This window comes from Candoia aspera, chromosome 2 (assembly GCF_035149785.1).
Source record: "Candoia aspera isolate rCanAsp1 chromosome 2, rCanAsp1.hap2, whole genome shotgun sequence".
NCBI classification, from domain to species: Eukaryota; Metazoa; Chordata; class Lepidosauria; order Squamata; family Boidae; genus Candoia; species Candoia aspera.
This window is the reverse complement of record NC_086154.1, coordinates 3,269,628-3,289,999: the sequence shown is the minus strand read 5'-3', so window position 1 is coordinate 3,289,999 and position 20,372 is coordinate 3,269,628. Positions and strand designations below refer to the sequence as shown.

The 20,372-nt window shown below is 42.6% G+C and overlaps 3 protein-coding genes across 3 annotated transcripts in view; 2 read left to right on the top strand and 1 right to left on the bottom strand.

Moving 5' to 3' along the window:
- Positions 1-20,372, bottom strand: part of LOC134491915 (zinc finger protein 420-like) — a 363,546-nt gene that overhangs the window by 319,569 nt on the left and 23,605 nt on the right. The window lies entirely within an intron of this gene.
- The window catches only part of LOC134492032 (zinc finger protein 493-like), a 149,204-nt gene that overhangs the window by 118,051 nt on the left and 10,781 nt on the right, over positions 1-20,372 (top strand). Inside the window, 5 exon segments of the mRNA XM_063296156.1 lie at positions 7,592-7,700; positions 12,252-12,334; positions 12,673-12,799; positions 14,613-16,111; positions 16,189-16,304. Coding sequence (XP_063152226.1) covers positions 7,592-7,700; positions 12,252-12,334; positions 12,673-12,799; positions 14,613-16,111; positions 16,189-16,304 — 1,934 coding nt within the window.
- On the top strand, positions 6,790-7,530 carry LOC134492022 (zinc finger and SCAN domain-containing protein 16-like). Its single transcript, XM_063296150.1, has one exon. The coding sequence runs from the start codon at positions 7,130-7,132 to the stop codon at positions 7,514-7,516; it is 387 nt and encodes a 128-aa protein (XP_063152220.1). The 5' UTR covers positions 6,790-7,129; the 3' UTR covers positions 7,517-7,530.

Below are 20,372 nucleotides of genomic sequence, written 5' to 3'. Positions count from 1 at the left end.
ACGTGGGACAGCTGCCTTATGGCCTTTCTTGGTTGCATCGTTGCATTGATCCGGGCTTGCCGTTGAAGCCCTTGAAGGATGCAGCCTCCTGTTCTCTACTTGAAGGGATCCAGATGATGGAGTGATGCTGTCAGTGCCCTTTGGCTGAATATCAGCAGGAGGTAGCACTTAGCAGACCTTGGCTGGTTTGGGGTTGGCTCTGGTTAGCACTGGGATGGGAGACCATCAGGAAAGGCCAGGATAAGAAGGTAAATCGGGAAGTTAGAAAAAATCCCAGAAGTCAAATAGAAAAGTATGCAGCATAGCAAGGAGTGTATCAGGAATCAACCTTGACTCAAAGGAGACTTGATGATTAACTATGATAAGGGGTTATTATAAAAATAGTTTTCATAGTTTGGGGTGGGGTTGAACTAAATTATTTTGGCATTCCCCTATTGGTCAGCTGGGAAAGTGACTACCTAATGGAGATAAAAGTGTTGTTTATTCGTTCAGTTGCTTCCGACTCTTTGTGACTTCATGGACCAGCCGCCAGAGCTTCCTGTCGGTCGTCAACACCCCCAGCTCCCCCAGGGACGAGTCCGTCACCTCTAGAATATCATCCATCCATCTTGCCCTTGGTCGGCCCCTCTTCCTTTTGCCTTCCACTCTCCCTAGCATCAGCATCTTCTCCAGGGTGTCCTGTCTTCTCATTATGTGGCCAAAGTATTTCAGTTTTGCCTTTAATACCATTCCCTCAAGTGAGCAGTCTGGCTTTATTTCCTGGAGGATGGACTGGTTGGATCTTCTTGCAGTCCAAGGCACTCTCAGAATTTTCCTCCAACACCACAGTTCAAAAGCATCGATCTTCCTTCGCTCAGCCTTCCTTATGGTCCAGCTCTCGCAGCCATATGTTACTACGGGGAACACCTTTGCTTTAACTATGCGGACCTTTGTTGTCAGTGGACATAAAAGTATGTTTGCATATTTCAAAACTAGCTAAGAGTCAAGAATCACATGGACAGATTCATGATTATTTGGAAGGATTGCAAGAAAATGGTGGGATGTTGTAGAGGGAAGAGGGAATGGCCTTGAAGATAGGAGGAAGAGCTGATACCAAGACAACGGTCAGATAAGTGGAGATTGAGTCCAGGCCAAGAAGCTGAGAAAAACATCTGAGACAAGCCCTAGTTTACACAAAGATAAAGTTGGGGTGGGGGGGAACATATTCAGACTTGCAAGATTCTGTTACTATAGCTGTTTCAATAAAAGTCCTGACTTACATGGCATTGGTTTCTTAGTCTGGTCTATCTTGTTGGGCTGACACATGTGGAGATACCCCAAAATTCACAAATACCATTATCACTCCCTTGGCACCGACAAGATCTGCATTTCTGGCTGAGCCCAGCAAAGCACACAAAAGCCCAGGTGCTGGACCTGGTAGTCCTGGAGCAGTTTCTGGCTGTCCTGCCCCCAGAGCTGGAGAGCTGGGAGGGGTGTGGAGCAGAGACTATTTCCCAGGCAGTGGCCCTCGCAGAAAGCTCTCTCTCGGGCCAGGCAGAGGGAGGAGCAGAGAGAGTTGGAGATCTTAATTCCCATAAATGTATCTGTACAGGTGAGAGGCCATGTAGAAAGAGGAAAGAGTGTGGAAAGAGTTTTGGTAACTCTAGTAACCTTACTTCCCATCAAAGGATTCACACCAAAGAAAAACAATACAAATACATGGAGTGTGGAAAGAGTTTTGGTAACTCTAGTAACCTTATTTCCCATAAATGCATCCACATGGGAGAGAGACCCTATAAATGCATGGAGTGTGGAAAAAAATTCAGTGACAACAGTTCTCTTACTTCCCATAAAAGGATCCACTCCGGAGAGAAACCATATAAATGCATGGGATGTGGGAAGAGCTTCACTCATTCCAAAACCCTTACTTCCCATAAAACTATCCACACAGGAGAGAAGTCATATAAATGTGTGCAATGTGGAAAGAGCTTCAGTACAAAGAGTTCCCTGAATTCCCATCAAAGGATTCACACGGGAGAAGCCACACAAAGAGCTTCAGAACAAGCAGTTACCTTACTTCACATAAAAGGAATGGAATGTGAAAAAATCTTCAATCATCCCAACAACTTTACCTTCCATAAAATGATCCACACAGAGAAGAAACCATATAAATGTGTAGAATGCGGAAAGTGTTTTGCTCAGCATTGTCGCCTGCCTTCTCATAAAAAGATCCATGGTGGGGATTAACTATGTAAACATAATGAATGTGGTAAGACCTGCCTTCATTGCAGTGACCTAATATCCCACAAAAGAAAACACATGGAAAAGAAACGAAGTGCTTCGGTATGAATTCTCACCTTAGTTGACCTAAGAAAAATGGAGGAGACCTCATAGATCAGAAATCTTCTACTTTTCTTGCCTGAGGTCATACATGGCCTTTGATGTTGAGCAAAAAAGGGCGGGGGGGACCAGGGCAAAATTGCAATTTGATTGCTTTTTATTTTTCATTTAATTTAATCAAAATTAAGATTAACCTTTCTCCACTGAATACATGGGGCTAATGCTGCAGTTGGGCCCTAGCAAAGCCAAATTTCTGTCCCTTTGCTAGGTTTGCTACCTTATTTGAAGGAACAATTCCACATTTAGCATAAAAATGTATTTTTCAAGTGTGTGGTAAATTCTTTTAATCTAATAATCATTGGGTTCACCCAAGATTCAAGGAGACACAACAAGTTTTGGAGAAGAGTTGTTTTATCTCCCTCCAAAGCAAAGTAGACTGTTTTTTGTTCTTTCTCCATGCTTTATGTTAGGTGGCGTAAGTTAGACTAAGTATGAAAATATTGAGTGAATTGAGCAGTAAATCCTCACTCAGTAGGAAACTGACATTTTGACCTCATAAGAAGTTACTGTGGAAATAAACAAGTATATTCATGGCAGTTCAGGAGAGCCTTCAAACCTAAAGGTCAGTAGTGAAAACTTGACTTTTTGCAATTGCCTGATTTCACTATGGAAACCATGATGAAACCCCATTTGCTCATTTTTCAGTATAAAAACATGGCTTACTCTGAATTAGGAGTCCTTCACACCTTGCGTAATAGCAAGGCACCACGTTTAAGAAATAAAGCAAGCCCTGGTTGTTTTCCTGCCGTTATCTGGTTAATGGACACGGCCTTTGGGCAACGGGCAAATGTTTGGAAGTTATTTCTATGACATTAGGATGCTCTTTTCAAAGACTTGTGCCCGCCTTAATCTCTTGGGTTCTTTCTGTCCGGTTCTTCTCTTTCTCCTTTGACTTTCTTCATGCCAGTGGAGTTCCTTTGTTCTTGCTCTGACATGTTTTTTCCTTGTCAACTCTGAGGGGAAAAAAATGTTCCTTATTTTGGATTTGAAGGATTTTCGGGGAAGAGAACAATATTCCACGCCTCAGTTTTATCTGCTGCTGCCACCACCCCACCTTGGCCTCAGCTTGCAGCTGGCCACCTTCCTTGGCCTCCGATCTCCAGCTGTTGCCCGGTTTCTTGTTCTCTTATTCCTCTTTCCGCCCCACTGCCTTTCCTCAGAGGCTCCTCCTTGTGCCTCAGGTGCCAACCGCCACCCCTCCCGCCTTTTGCCTCTGAGGAGAGCCAGCCTGAGTCCTGAAGGTATCCACTGGACACAATCGGCCTGGTGGCCAAGCGCCCCCCCCCCCCATGTTTTATTTTTTTTTTTAAATCCAAAAGAACAAGTATGACATAGACAGACTTTGCGTTCGTGCCTTTTCATATTTACTTATTTTCAGGCCTTTTAATACCGAAACATGCAACATCTGAACATCAGAGCAACCTATGGGCGTAGAATGAGCACTAAAGTTCAGTAGCTTGGATGGTACCTGACAGACGCCTTAATTAATTGGCAGCACGGGCTCTGTGTAGGGGAAAGGTCCCATCAGGTTGGAATGCACCCATTGCTCTAGGAGTAACAGCAACCAGCACTTCCTGTTCTCTCCCACATCCCCCCCAAAACCTGACTGTAGCAATTTACCCCTTTAAGTCTACTGTATATTAATTCTTGCTTCAGGAGCTGATGGCATTTCAACAGTTGTTAGGACTCGGAACAGAGGCTTTTCGTTTCACTTTTGCACAGTGGGGGTGTGATGTGAAAGAGGAGGCAACCGGAGAGACTTATTCCCATTCAAAGGAAGGGCCAAAATCAAGTTTCTACTCAAGGCAAGTTCATCAGATGCTCATAAGGGTTCTCATTGTATCTCCCCTCCTCTCCCCGTTTCTTCTCTTCTGTGGACAGAATAGAGCAGAGGGGGATTGTCCTAACAGCCAGGAACCACGCTGAGACAAGGAACAGGTCTCTAGTGTTTTATTGCTGCTACATAACAGGAAAATCCTAACAAACTGAAGAAGCGTGGGAAAAACCCAGACATATAAACCCCAAAGGCTAAGGCGGGCCCGATCTGTGTCTCTTGGAATGGCTGCCCAATTCCTCAGTGCTACGCATGCGCTTTACAGCCTGGATGGGAGCCCCCTGATCGCCATCCTCACTCATGACAGGGATGATGCAAAAAGCTTTGGGTGCAACAAAGCTGTGGCAATTCAGATGGCAACTTGCAAGAAACAGGCCAGGAATGCCATTCCAGGCAGCAGAGTCCCCTGTTCCTTTGTAACAATTCACACTACATCCTTGTGCAAGCTTCATGTGAAGAAAAAGATCAGGCGAGGGAACATAGGTTCAGACAACATTACCTTCAACAGCGACCAAGGTACCTGTGAGGGTGCCCAGTGCACTTGCTACAGCTTTCGGATCTCGGAGAAGTAATTGGAGTGAGCATTGAGAAAGGAAATGTTGAATTTATTCATTGGTTACATCTTAATTTATACTTGCCTCTGTTTTTCTCTGCTTTTGCAACTAACCCCCACCACCCTTATTTTTAGACATGCCAGCTTGTCCTGGTCACTCCCTTTTAATTTATTTTAGTAGAACCCATATGGAAGCAAAATCTGAATGTAGTCTTTATTCACAAACTGTTTGCAGAGGTTGGTGGGCTTTTAAGAAAGACCCCAAAAAGGTGTTGGCCAAAGACAAGAATTCCCACAGCTGAGTTGCATTTATATCTGGGCTTTCCTGCTCTTACTAGACCAGCTTGATAACTGCTCCATCATCTAGATCTCAAATATTCAAAATTCTCCAGGACGTTGACACCACTGCCAAACAACTACATCTTGGAGGTGTGTGTGTGTGTGTGTGTGGGGGGGGGATTTCAGCATCTGAACTTGAGGCAGAAAAGGAAGGAATAAATCCAATCAATAAAAGTTACCCCAAGGAGCTTAAAGGGAGGATTCTCAAGAATGTGCTGAAGTAGAAGGTAACAAAAACAGTCTTGTGAATTGTAATATTTTATAATTGTTTTAATATAGATGGCTTTTAGCGAAGAGACATCTCAATGTTCAATTAATAGTGGCAGTTTTGCACCACAGTAGGACAGGCAGACATCCCATAGAATGACTATCGACCGGATTCCGGCCTAACTCTAACCCAGGCAATCTGGCATATGCTCCGGGGATTACCTGGTGGTCTCCCATCCACGCACTAACTAGGTCTGATTGCTTGCGTTTGCAGCACAAAAGCGTGGTCGTTCGGGTAGGAGCTTCCCCCTTCCTGCCCGCGGGAAGAGATGCCCTCTCCTAAACTAAATCTACCAGATCCTCTGCTTCTTGGGGGCTGAGGTTAACGCTCCCCCTTTCCCGCCCGCCAGCCCCACGCCTTCCCTCTTGGTCTCCCGCAAGCACCACCCGGCGGGCGCTTTCCCTTCCGGACAAGCGCCGTTGAGCCAGCCTAGCAACGTAGGAGCGCTGATTTCTATTGGACGAATATTTCCCTGTCGGCCAATCCAGGGCCTGCCGTCGGAAGGCCGAGTTTTTGCTCCCGGAAGGTTGCGCAGGGAGTTTGCGGGCGGGGCCGGCACTCCTGGCCTTTCTAGGAAGACGCCGTCCCTCGTGTTAACCTTTTGGGGCGCCTTTCTGGAGGCGAAGCGGGTGTAGGTGGGTTCCCAGGCCTCCCACGCAGCAGGGGCAGCCCTCGGGTGGAGGGACCGGGCTCTCCCCTTCCTCCCCAGGCATGAAACCGGAGTGAGCCCGCATGAAAAGCCAGACTGGGGAGCCGGATGGTGAAGCAGGGAGCCCAAGAAAGGGGAAGCGGGTATAAGGACGGAGCCTGCCTGGTGCAATTGGGTTAGCTTGCAAACCATGGTGCCCCGGATCCCGGGGTCTGGGGAAGCCCTGGAAAAGGGGTGGGAGGGCTGCCTTCCTGCCTCTCTCATTGCATGGCCCTGACAGAGTTCCTGCTGTGATACCGAAGTGCCCAAAGGTTGCAGCCTTTGCTTCTCCTACTCAAGATGAGGGTGCAGAGGATGGGCAGCCTTTTCTCTCGTGTGACCTCCAGGGAAAGGCCAGTTCTTGGCCAAAGCATCCATTCTGTGCAAGCTCTGCTGCAGAGGACCAGGGCTGAATGCAGAGGGCCTGCTGAGCACATCTGGGGCATCTGCAGCTCAGTGGATCTTGGCTCCCAGAGTAGGGGGCTTCCCCTCTACTCAGACTTCGATGCAGAAACAACTCGAGCCTCAGATCCTTCCCTCCGCTTGGAATGAGCACATTCCCTTCTGGAGAAAGAGAGGGAGCTGTCCCTGATCTGAAAAGGCTCTTTTTCTGGATCTTCTCTGCAAACATTAACTCTGAAGGATTTTTCTTAGAAAACTCAAACTTTGGGAAACATTTATGAACGATATTGTTCTCTCAATGCCTTGGCCTGTATGAATGCTTTTTTCTTTTGTTTCCACTTCAGTTTGGGAGCTAGAAGTACAGTATCTACTTTTGCCAGTGAAGTTCTACTTGTGGAGAGACCAAGATAACATGTTTCCAAAGATGGCTCAGTGGGCCTTACAGGTTTTTTGAGAGTAACCTCTTCCTGAGGTTCTGGTCCTACAAAGGAAAGAGGCTTGGAGATCTTTTACCCTTTGGGAGCTGCTGAAGAGCAGAGAGTGAACGTGGATGGAGAAAGACCAGAATGTAAGGGAGCAGCCATTTGTCTTCTTCCTCTTCACAGGGAGAGTAGTGCGAAAGTGAGGAAAAACACCAGGCAGAAGATTCTGGATCTTGAAAGGACAATGAGCTTCAATGTACGAAGACAATTCTTCAAGGATTTCCACCATCAGCAGGCTGAGGGACCTCGATGGGTTTGTACCCAACTCTACGACTTTTGCCATCAGTGGCTGAACCCAGAAAAGCACACAAAAGCTCAGATGCTGGACCTGGTGGTCCTGGAACAGTTCCTGGCCATCTTGCCCCTGGAAATGGAGAGCTGGGTCCGGGAGTGTGGGGCGGAGACCAGTTCCCAGGCGGTGGCCCTGGCAGAAGGCTTCCTCCTGAGCCAGGCAAGAGAAGAAGGATCTGGAAGAGTTTCAGGTCTTGTTGGTTCCAAGGGGGTGATAATGAATATTTGGGGAATTTCACCTGGGGTCAATTCTACCCCCAGTTCCTGTGAACCATTTTGATCCTGGTTTCCTCTGTGTTTAGTTTTGATGTTCAGTTTCTCTAATTCCCATTTTTCCTCCTGTCTGTGGTTTCAGGATTTGGTCACTGAATGTTCTGAGGTGAGAGGGGATCTGTTAAATTCTTCCCAGGATCCATTCTTTGGCGGGAGCTCCCAAGAGGATCCAAAGCAGGGCACATTGCCAGGTAAGAGGATGTTCCTTGTGCCTGCAATGAATCTCAAGAGCTCCCCAATTCCCCTAGGTTATTTCATTCATGAACATCTTTTACAATCAATATTTGGCCAATGTTCCTGAATGGCAGTTGTGTCTAGTTTCCCCAGAAGAGATGCTTTAGATAGGTAGGTAAGAGGATAGAAAGATAGACAAATAGGTTTATTACAGACTGATTTTTTATATACATACATACATATAATTAAAATCCTTAATAAAATATACATTTTATTAAGGATTTTAATTACAATAGTAAAATCTAATGCAAACTAAAAGAAAGTAAGAAGAATGAAAGGAAAGGATGAAAGGTGCAAAGGAAAAGAAAAAATGTAGCGAATAGAAAGGGAAAAGAAAGGGAAAAAAGTAAGAATATAGTAAAGAAAGAGAAAAGAAATATATAAATAACTTCCAAGCTTCATCACAAGTATAAACGGTTTTACCAACTCTTCACCCCCTCTTAGTTTACAGCCAATGATCTCTTCATCCCATATCCCATCTCCCATCTATAGACAAATCCATAAAGCATCATCTTTTCAGTCCTGGTGCCAGCAGAAAGTCCATTAAGGTTTACCAGAAACAACAACATACCTTATTTTAACCATCAAATAAACCAACTTCATATTCCTTCCTTTTACTTCTAACAGTCTTGATCTTTAGTTCATTCAAATAATGTCGTAGAATTTTATTTCTTTTCATTTCTTCTTTGTCCCTTCTCAGAAGATTCTTCAAAGCTTTAACAAGTCTCTTTTGTAAATCCAATATAAAAAATTTATCCAGGCCACTCTCTTGGTTTATTATTTGTATTTCCCTTTTGATTCTTTAAAGATCAACCAATTTCTTTTGTATGTCCAGTGAGACATCCTTTTCCATGGCATTCTCATAGCCTGTCATTTGTAGATGTACTTTCAATGCCATCTCTGCCTTGTCAAATAAAACTTATTCCTCATCTGCCATTTCTCCATAACATCTTTTGGACACTGTCTATCCGTAGAACCAAACATCACTATTGACGTTGTTGATACTAACTTCTAATTCTATTTTTTAAAAGTGTCCTTCAATATTTTCAATGTTACAATGTTTTGTGTCATTTTATAAGTCCCAGTTAATTAGCTGTCAATCAGGCTTGTGTCTTTTTCTCCTTTAACTAAAATCTTTAGTTCCCTCTAGTGTCCAGTTCTTAAAATTACTTATCTCTATTGCGTCTTGCAAAAATCCAAACAAATCTATTTCCCATGGGAAGAATTCTTTATCATTCATTCAGAAATCTTACTTCGAATTTATCTGGGCCCTTAATCCATTTATAACTTACTAGGATCAAAGTCTTATTTAGTTTTTTGCTGTTTATTTTGATTTTTAAAAAATTCTTAAGCTTACGATTAAAATTTTCTTTCATTAAGGATTGAAAGCAAACTCACCTGGCATTTTCAGATTTGTTGATTCAAAGGTCTCTAATAGCTTAAAAGTCGTTAACAAGCAATTTCTGAATGTGATTAGAAAAGGACGTTTGTGAACTTAGTGTCCTTTAAAGGTGCTGACTGCAGATGTGAGCAAGATGGCTATTCCAGTCATCTCCCAGGGCTCAAAACCTGCTGGGGACCATTGTCTTGTGGTCTCCTTGCGAGGACTAACTGTTTAGTGCACATGTGGGCAATCTTCTGTCCTTTCCTTGTCTGGAGGTGTTCCAAAGAGCCGGACTAGTCACCGGCTCTTTGTTTTTCACTGTGGTTGTCAGCTCCGCTTTTTGCGGAGCCGTCTTCGGTCTGCCACTTCTTCCTCTAGAAGTCATTTTTTTAAAAAAAAATTATTTATTTATTTATCAATCAGATTTATATAGCTGCCTATCTCACGCGAAGTGATTCTGGGCTGCATACAGTAATTACAGATCTATTAGTCATAGGCTGTAACTATGGCTGTAACTAAGCCAAATGGTATAAAACAAGAAGTGCAGTTAATATGAAGGGTATATAAATACAATAAGATAAAAGTGAAGTGAAAAAAAATACCGAATCCCCAAATTAATGAGATTGGTACAAGCAAAAAAAAAAAAAAAAAATTAGCAAAACTAAAAACGTTAGTTAATTAGCAGTCAACCTTAATACTTATCGTTCTGTTCTGTCCAAATTCTGCAGACATTGTAAAAGGAGTTACTGTCATGAGTAAGGATGGCGAGCAGGGGGCTCCCATCCAGACTGTCAAGCGCATGCGTAGCACTGAGGAATTGGTCAGCCATTCCAAGAGACACAGATCGGGACCGCCTTAACCCTTGGGGGTTATATGTCTGGGTTTTCCCACGCTTCTTCAGTTTGTTAGGATTCCTGTTAAGTACTAGCAATAAATACTAGAGATCAGTTCCTTGTCTCAGCGTGTTTCCTGGCTGTTAGGACATCAATCCTAACAAACTCCTACTCCCATCGAAAGAGGGAGGAACAAGAAATTAAGGAGATACGTTTGGAATGTCTTCAGAAAACCAAGAAATGAGGCTCGCCATCCTTACTCATGACAGTTACAAAGGTTTAAAGAAACTAAATCATGCTGCTCTTTAAGCAGATATTAAAGAGGAAATAAATTTGAACGCCCTGGGAAATTAAGATGAGATATAGTGTTCTCAAATATTATTATATATAGTACAGCACAAAAGAAAATGAATTAAGGCCTCAATATATCTTACTTAACCTGGGCAGACCCAGCCTTCATAAGATTTTTGTAAATATTTACCTTCTAATACTGTATTGGTAATGCTTCAAAACACCAACAACTAGACTTACATATTTTGAGATTCCTGCATGACTTAAAAGTACCATACTGTACCAGAACTAATCACCTGATTACCTACAAATATTCTGCCTGGAAAGCTGGAATGCGCTCTTTTTACTTTAGAATTTTCTACCCAAGCTCTGTTTTAGCCCAACCAAAGCCTAGTTTAATCTGATCATCTTGTGAGAATCCATAATTATTCAGTTTTTGCATAATGGATCCCTTCCTCTTAGTTGTAAAATTAGCTGCTAAAGTTAACAGAACTAGTCTGGAAGAGAAGAAGCATAAATTTAACTAGTAATTTAAAATATTAATTAATATTAAAATATTAATAATTAATGCAACTCAAATTAACCAAGCTTCTTATCAAAGGATCATGACTGGAAAGTACCCAGGTACTTGGAAAAGATTTCTCAAAATTTTTGATGGTACAGTGGCTCCGGAGATGCCATATTACTGTAGGGGCTTAACTGAAGTCTTAATGTAATTTATATCTAGGCTTTCCTCTTTATCACTCCGCTATTTTACATACAGCTTGCTCATTATACTCCCCTTGATAGAACAGTAATTAGCAGGAGGATCCTTTTGTTTTTTTCTAAACAGGGATTATTATGACTAGACTACATTTCCTACAAAGTCTTAGCGTTTGATCAACGTACACAAAGAAATGTTAATTCTGCAGTCCACCAATCCAAATTACTATGGACAACCTGCACAGTCACAAAATTGTTTTCTGGAGCTTTCAGTTCTTTAATTTAAGAGGCGATGTCAGTACCTTATACCGGATACTGCTCCAGAATAGAATTCACTTAAGCCACACAATCCATCAGAGTCATGGCTTCTTGCCCATATAAAGCCTGAAAAGACTCCTTACGCTCCTTCTGAATGTGGTGTGTCACCCACAAAGTCGATCACCAAAATATTGATGAATTCTTTCAATGGGTTGTAGATATTTACTCTTCCCAGCCCTTTTCTTGCCAGATGGCCATCTAAATCAAGCCACAGTGTTGAAGTAAGTTCCTTATTCTTAGTTTTTGAAGGAGCGGTTGTACATAACGTACTTAGACATTGAATTGGAAAGGCACGATCTACTGTCTTAGAGTTCCAACCCACAACATTCCATGAAATAGCAGACAATAAGTGAGGAAAACTAGAGAGTCGGTCTGAACATAGAAAAGAAGGCTAAGCTATCTGAGGGTCCTCCTCACCTGCATTCAGAGGGAATTGGTGTCTGTTCATTCAACCCTAACACACCTGATTCATACTTGACTAGATGGGGTTTGAACGGTCAGTGCACTGAATAGCTGGACCTCCCAGGTCAATTGGCAAGGTTCTTGTCCCAGTGCTAGCGGATCTAAGCTCAAAAGTAGCTCAGAATTACCAGAAGGGAGAACTCTGGCCTGATTACCAGATATAGTTGGCAGATATGACCCCTGTGAGAAAACAAAGCCAGCAGGTTTGTGTATATTTCTTTTTGTTAATCCATAGCCTCTTATAGCTCTTGTGAGGTTTCATAGCCCGACTCACTCCCTTCTCCTGACAGCCCATTTGGGGTTCTATCACCCCACTATTTCTCCATTATTGCAGCCTGTTTTTAATGGTTGAAAGCTGAGGACGAGATAATTTTCTCCCAGGGTCTTCAGTAAACACTGTACTGTCGGATTTATACAACTCAGGGCTGCTGCTCCTCAACTGGAGCAACCATTATGAATGATGACAGCTGCTCTGCATTCAGCAATATCGATTTCCTTTATTTTTGTCCTGACCACAGAGAATAGAGCAATGTACCAGTTCCTACACTGCGAAATGTCTCTTTTTGGTGGACCAGAAATAGAAACTATGTTTCCAGCTCAGGTAGGAGAATTTCCCCCACCTCCCAAAATTGTGAATGGGCTTATTCAGGCGTTTCCTTTATCTTCCTCCCTTCCCCAACAACTATATTGCGCCAGTGCCTTTCCTGACCAACAGCTCTACTGGGAGGAGCTTCACTTGATCAGCCACTTTCCAACCAAAGGTTAAAGCTGGAACAGCCTGAGAGGGTGAAAGACAGAGCATGGACTCCAATTTCTGAAGATTACCAGGAAATTGTCTGTGTACTTTACTGAAAATTTCAGCTTTGGGGGTTTCTGAGAGACCTTAAAAGACTTTTCTCAGCCTGTCTCATAATAAGGAACTTTTCCTTCCTCTTTCAGGGTCCCATATCCTTCAAGGAAGTGGCTGTCTGTTTCACCAAGGAGGAGTGGGCTCTGCTAGATCCTGATCAGAAAGCTCTCCACCAGGAAGTCATGCTGGAGATGTCTAGGAATGTGGCTTTGTTGGGTAAGAGTCTCTCTTTGTTCAGCATTCAGACTGTTGGGAAGGTATTTTCTAGTTGGAAAAAACCTGGACACTGGCTTGGCCATTGGAATCTGTGAGTTGGTGTCCAGACACTGAGCTTCAGAACAGCAACTGCATTTCAGTATGAACTAATGCAAAGTGCTACCTTCTCCCCAAGAGCCAAATATCATATCTACAATAATGGGATCTGAGCTGGCAGTGGCTGATTAGAAAAGGGATCTTGGAAACATGGGAGATTGCTCAAAGGAAATGCCAACCCTGTGTGTGGCTGCCATAAAGGAAATCAATTCCATCTTTCAAATAATTTAGATTTTTTTTCCTCCCAAAGAGAAGTCCAGGAGAAAAAGTTCCATTTATACATGTGTAATGAGACCATGAGAGCCAGTTTGATTAGTGGTTAAGGCATCAGGCTAGAAACCGGGAGACCATGAGTTCCAGTCCTGCCTTAGGCACAAAGCCAGCTGGGTGACCTTGGGCCAGTCATTTTATCTCAGCCCTAGGAAGGAAGGTTTCTGAAAAACCTTGCCAAGAAAACTGCAGGGACTTGTCCAGGCAGTCTCCAAAAATCGGACACAATTGAATGGATTTTTAAAAAATGAGACCATACTTGCAATGCTGCAAATATTTCAGGTTTCAACCCTCAAAAAGAGTCTTGGAGAGCTGGAAAAGATCCAAAAAGAGCAGATTAAATTATTAGGAAGCTAGAGAAGTCCCTGTTTTACAACATACTGTAATGATGCCAGTTATTCAACTAGGACTGAATCTGGGCAAGGAGAAACATGATGGAGAGAGATTTTATTCATTCATTCATTCATTCATTCAAATTTCTGTCACCGCCCATCTCTCCCTGAACAGGGGGACTCTGGGCGGTTTACAATAAAAGATGATTCACTGCATAGAAAATATGGATAAAGAAAAGTTTTTCTTCCTCATTGATAGTACTGAATGTCAGAGTCCTGTATTAAAACTAAAAGTGAGAATAGAAGAGCCAACCCTAACCTTTCAGAAAGCAGTTAAGACCTGGCTGCTATCCCAGGCATGGGAGTCATGAAGTTAACTGAGCTTAAGTAGATTGGTAGTTGGGTTCCTTGTAGCCTTAGTATTTTTATTTATTTAATCAAATATATATGGCCACCCATCTCACACAAAGCAGCTCTGAGCGGTGTAAAATAAAATCAGTTAAAACATTCTACAAGACCACATTAAAAACAATTAAAAATAAATAAACAACAAGATTGTGAAAGGGAATGCATCGGAATGTTTTATGTGATAACAGCCAGCATGCTGGCTCAGTGTTACTGGGGGATCGCCAGCCTGTTGGGAAAAAAAATGTTTTAAGAGATTTCCAGAAGTTCACAAGTGTTGGGGCTAACCTCACCTCGGGGGGGATGACGTTCCAAAGCCTTGGTCTCCTAGGTCCTGTCAGATGGAACTCCTTAGCAGAAGGGACTGCAACAAGCCTCTCCTGCCAGACCTGATGGGACAGGTAGATGTATTGGGGAGAGGCAGTCCCTCAGATAACCTGGCTCCATGCTATGTAGGGCTTTGAAGGTCAAAACCAGCACCTTGAATTGGAATGTAGCTTCTCTTTGTCTTTAGTTACTGTTTTTATTTCATGGGCAGTGTGGTTCTTAAATGATGTGAGCTGCTCAGGGTTGCATTTGTGAGATGGGTGGCTAGATAGATAGATTGAATGAATGAATGAATGAATGAATGAATGAGGAAGTACTCATTTGTGGAATATATATAAACAAGCTGGAATGTTCTTCTTTTCATTTCTTTTTCTCCCATGTAGGCAACACGCAGAAGAATGAGAATTACCAGGAAACAGGGGTGGTGCAGTTGCAAGTCATCAAGGATGAAATAGAAGAGACACTGGAAAGCCAATCCCGAGCAAAAGGTCAAGAGGGAATCCATTTAAATTATTCTAGAGGAACAAATCCTCCTTTATATTCTGAAAATTATGATTTCTTGACCCAAGAAGATCAGAAACAAAACACAAGTAGACAGTCTTTAGGCTGTATAAATATACTTGAAGATCAGATAGTTTTAAGTAAACAGTGTGACTGTAGAGAAGATGGGAATATGTATAATCAAGGAGGTAACATGGGAGAGGAAATATTTCAACACAATGAATGTGGAAAAAGCTTTATTCAGAGCAGTCACCTTAGATCCTACATAAAAATCAGTGCAGGGGAGAAACCATATAAATGCATCGAGTGTGGGAAATGCTTTGGTAGCTCCAGTAACCTTACTTCCCATAAAAGCATTCATACAGGAGAGAAACCATATAAATGCATGGACTGTGGAAAGTGTTTTAGGAGTATTTATAAACTTATTTCCCACAAAAGGATCCACACAGGAGAGAAACCATATAAATGCATGGACTGTGGAAAGAGCTTCAATAACTCAAGTAACCTTATTTCCCATAAAATCATCCACACAGGACAGAAACCATATAACTGCACAGAATGTGGAAAGAGCTTCAGTCTGAATGGTCACCTTACTTCCCATAAAAGGTCCCACACAGGGGAGAAACCATTTCAATGCCTGGAGTGTGGAAAGAGCTTTACTCATAGTGGCAATCTTACTTCCCATAGAAGGATCCACACAGGAGAGAAACCATATCAATGCATGGAGTGTGGAAAGTGTTTTAGGAGGAATGATAAACTAACTTCCCACAAAAGGATTCATACAGGGGAGAAACCATTTCAGTGCATGGAATGTGGGAAGAGTTTTACCCAAAGGAGTGCACTTGCTTACCACAGAAGGATCCACACAGGGGAAAGACCATATAAATGCCTGGAGTGTGGAAAAAGCTTCACTCAAAGTGGCCGACTTACTTCCCATAAAAAGATCCACACAGGGGGAAAACAGTATAACTGCCTGGAGTGTGGAAAAAGCTTTACTCAAAGCGGCCGACTTACTTCTCATCAAAGGGTCCACACAGGGGAGAAACCGTATAAATGCACTGAGTGTGGAAAGAGCTTCACTCAGAGTAATCACCTTACTTCCCATAGAAGGATCCACACAGGAGAGAAACCATATCAATGCATGGAGTGTGGAAAGTGTTTTAGGAGGAATGATAAACTAACTTCCCACAAAAGGATTCATACAGGGGAGAAACCATTTCAGTGCATGGAGTGTGGGAAGAGTTTTACCCAAAGGAGTGCACTTGCTTACCACAGAAGGATCCATACAGGGGAAAGACCATATAAATGCTTGGAGTGTGGAAAAGGCTTCACTCAAAGCAGCCGACTTACTTCCCATAAAAAGATCCACACGGGGAAAACAGTATAACTGCCTGGAGTGTGAAGAAAGCTTTACTCAAAGCGGCCGACTTACTTCTCATCAAAGGGTCCACACGGGAGAAACCATATAAATGCACTGAGTGTGGAAAGAGCTTCACTATGAGAAGTCAACTTACTTCCCATAACCGGATCCACAAAGGGAAGTAACCCCCTAAGTGTACAGTATGTGGAAGGAGCTCTACTCAAAACAGCTGATCTATACAAGGAACCACACCGGAAAAATGAACTGCCTAGACTATGTACAGGTAGTCCTCGCTTAACAACCATCAGTTTAGTGACAGCTCGGACTTAAAATGGTGCTGAAAAACCTGACTTAAAACTGGTCTTCACATGACTGTTGAAGCATCCTCACAGTCAGGTGATCACAATTTGGGCACTTGGTAGCCGGTTCGCATTTATGACTGTTGCAGTGTCCAATGGTCACGTGATCGCCATTTTCAACCTTCCTGGCTGGCTTCTGGCAAGCAAGATCAATGGGGAACTGTGTGATTTGCTTAACAACCACATGGTTTGCTTAATGCCTGCAGTGATTTGCTTAACAACCGCTGCAAAAAAGGTAAAACCAGGTCAGATTCACTTAATGACCGCTTCACTTAGCAACCAAAATTCCGGTCCCATTTGTGGTTGTTAAGCGAGGACTACCTGTAAAGAACTTTATTTGAGAAGCCTATCTTTTTTTCCTCACACATGGGGGAGAAACCATGTAAATGCATGGAGTGTGGAAAGACCTTCAGTCATTCTGGTAGACTTGTTTCCCAGATAACTATGCACAGAGGGGAGAAGCCATATGAACGCATGCAGCGTGATGAAATATTTATTCAAAACAGCCGCCTTATTTCCCACTAAAGAATCTATACAGAGGAGAAACCATATGAATATACAAAGTGCTTTATTCAAAACAGCTGACTTCCCATAAAAGGATCCACACATGGGATAAACCAAGTGCATAGAGTTCATTATGTAAAGTTCATTATGTAAGAAAACTATTTCTCATAGAAGAATCCACATAGGGGAGAAAGCATATAAATGGAGTGCAGAAAGAGCTTCAGAAGGAGTGATACCCTTATTTCCTATAAAAGAATCCACATGCGAAAAATCATAGAAAAATTGTGGAAAGCGGACGAACTTCATTGTAGTCATCTGATTTTCCATAAAAGAAGGGCATGGGGAAGAAACTGCGGTGTGAAAGGGCTTCCATGTGAATACTTATCTCACTTGATTTCAGGAAAAATGAACCACATAAATTGGAAATATGCTAACTTCTATTGCTTGGGGCCAGATTTGGCCTTGATGGAGAGCAAGGTGGGCCTGCCACGTTAGCTGGCGAGAGTTACACTTTTCCTTTGAAGTCTACAAGACCTTTTGCTGTAATCCAGGTGGTGACTAGCAAAGAGATAGAGAGGACTGTTCCCTCTGCTGCCATCTTGTGGCATCCATATTTGTACCTCTGAATCTGGTAGCCTTAAAAATATTCTCTAACTGCTGCATTTGTGGTTAGCTTCGAAAGAGAGTTGCCATTTGCTGGCTCCATTTTCTGTAGTCTGATGACTAATGCTAGATTTGGTTCACAGCAGGGTTGTGCTTTCTCCCTCTCTTCTCCATGATGCAAACGTCAGCTCCCCTTCATTTCCTCCTGAATTTGAAGCGCTGGGGAAAGGGGAATTTCTCAGGAAGAAAGTTGATTTCTGACACTCCGTGCTACTCTGCCCAGCAACAAAACTAGTCATCACACTGCATTGTTTCTACTAAATATTTTCTTCTTGGTCAGTCCTGGCCCTGCCATTGGACGGAGGGGACAAATTCAACCCAGTACATTAGAGACTTCCTTTATGTGATGAAAAGGGGCTGGCATCACAGGGTGTATTGATGTTCCTGTTTAGATACAAATACCTCCTTTTTTATATGTGTATTGTTTGCGGGATTTGATGAATGTTTAGTTTTTTCCCCATTTGACCCATTATTTTTCATAAAGGTTTGGATTGATGTTACAGTTGTTTTTCTAACTCTTTTTGATCCCTTTGTGGCAAATTAAGACAAGGCAAGAAAAGCACCATTTTAAATCTACATAAATTTTGGAAATTGAGGACTATGCTGGCAATTCAGCTTTGGTATTAGAATCATAAAATCCTAGGGTTGGAGAGGACTTTGGGGGTCTTCTACTCTAGCCCCCTACCAGGACAAGAATCCTCCTACCATTCCAGACAAGTGACTGTCCAGCCTATCCAGTCATGGACCACTCACGACTCCAGGAGGGAGTCTGTTCTACTGGTCAAGAGCTCTCACGGTCAAATGGTTCTGTTGCCATTGGTCAAAGATAAACTTTTCTGAACCAGCTCCCTGTTCTAAATATTCCATGTTTTCTTCACATGGGGCACATGAAAAGATGTAATTAAAGAACCTGTGAATGAGGGGGTTTGGGGAACCATATTCTCACCCAAAATGACATTCCTACTTTTCTGCAATGAATCTATCCACAGAACTATTTGCAAGCTTACCTTCTGCCCAAAGGAGGGGAGAAATGGAGTTGTGTGAAGGGAAAACAAATACAGCAATCCCTTTTTTTCTCTCCCAGTGATTTTTCCAAAAAGAGCTTAGGAGACAAGACTGGCTTTTATTTGGTGGGTTGTCTGTATCTTCCCACCCGGCAAAGGAGGGATGGATGGAAAATAGGAGGGTCATAAGCAGGAAAGGCAAACAAACATGCAACTGGACGTGTTGTCAACATCTCTACTGCATTTTGTCCACCATTTTCTATTTCAATACTTGATAGATGGGAGGACACCCCAACTGGTTGAGGCTAATTCACCACTGCATGTGGTACTCATCAGGAGAAAAGTTTCAAGTGTCCTTCCAACATCCCCATTCCTCAGAGGGCACAGAATTATGCAGGGGAGAGGTATTCAAGCCATTGTGATACCTACTTATGAGTAAAAATTTTGAATTTTGAAATTAGCTCCTCTGGGAGCTGTTCTCACACAAAAAGGAAAACGAGAGAAAGACGCAATTCCTAGCACTCGGCGATACCTGTCAGCAATGCTCCTCTGGATTCCATGTGGGGCAAGCAGGCCAGACCTTGTGCAAAATGGACACATGGTACGTTTGACATTAAACTCGGAACAAGGACGAAACATTAGCAGAGCCTTCCAGGACATTCTACTGCAGATCTCAAAAGCTCTGGATCAAAGAATCTTCACCAGCAGAATTGAACAGGTGAACTTAAATAGCTCAAGAGGTTTCAGGTTATCTCAGAAAGTCTCAACAAATCCTATGGGTTTGTTAAAAAGATAGATATTCTTGTAAAAGTAAGTGAAGTTGTTTAAAACCCTGTTTTTAATTATTTTATAGAAGTCAATTTGGTCCATTTCCGTGTTTACCAATTTTCTTTGTATATCTATCCCAAGAAATATATATTTAAATGTATGTTTAAATATATAGAGAAATTCTCCTGTATCTTCATGTTCCACTCAATTACCTTAACCTTAAATAATTTTTAAAGCCTCAAAGGATGTTATGACGGGAGCAGCACAAAAGGTTAATAAAGGAAAAGGCCCTCATAGCAAGGAAAGTGTACTTACCTGGCAGGGGAGATGCCTTGATCAGGAAGCAGTGCTGGAATTTTAACTTGCGCTAGAACTCTGTTTCTCGACCTCGGCAACATTACGATGTGTGGACTTCGACTCCTAGAGTTCCCCAGCCAGCACTGAGAAACACCCCACTAGATGTTGGTGAGCCGAAAGGAGGACACGTCAGTGGAGAGACGTCAATATCAGACCATTTTTATCGTGATGTAATGATTGTCAGAAGATGCATCCTGGAAAACAGAGAGACATAGAACTGGTTTTTGACATAAAAGTGGATAGACCTGGTAAATTCTGGTCAAGGTGGCTTTAATAAAGGGATGTCACAAGAGACGTATCCATCATGAAGATGCTGAGGGTGTAGAAGAGATGAAGAGCCGACTGTTTTGCAGGGAAACATCTGCAGGAGTTTCAAATATTTGAGACCAGAATGACAGAGCAGTTATGGGGTTGACCCAGACCAGGAAACCCCAGATTTAAATACAGATAAAGCCACAGATTCTCTTAGATTGTCTTTTGCCAAGACCCTTTCTGGGTCTTCAAGCTACTAAAAGCCCACCAAGCTCTAAAAAGGAGGTTTTTGAATGAAGGCCAAATAACTACGTATTTGAGGCAAATCCGAAGAGGCTTAAAAAGGAGACATTTAAATTAACAGGAAATATTGGA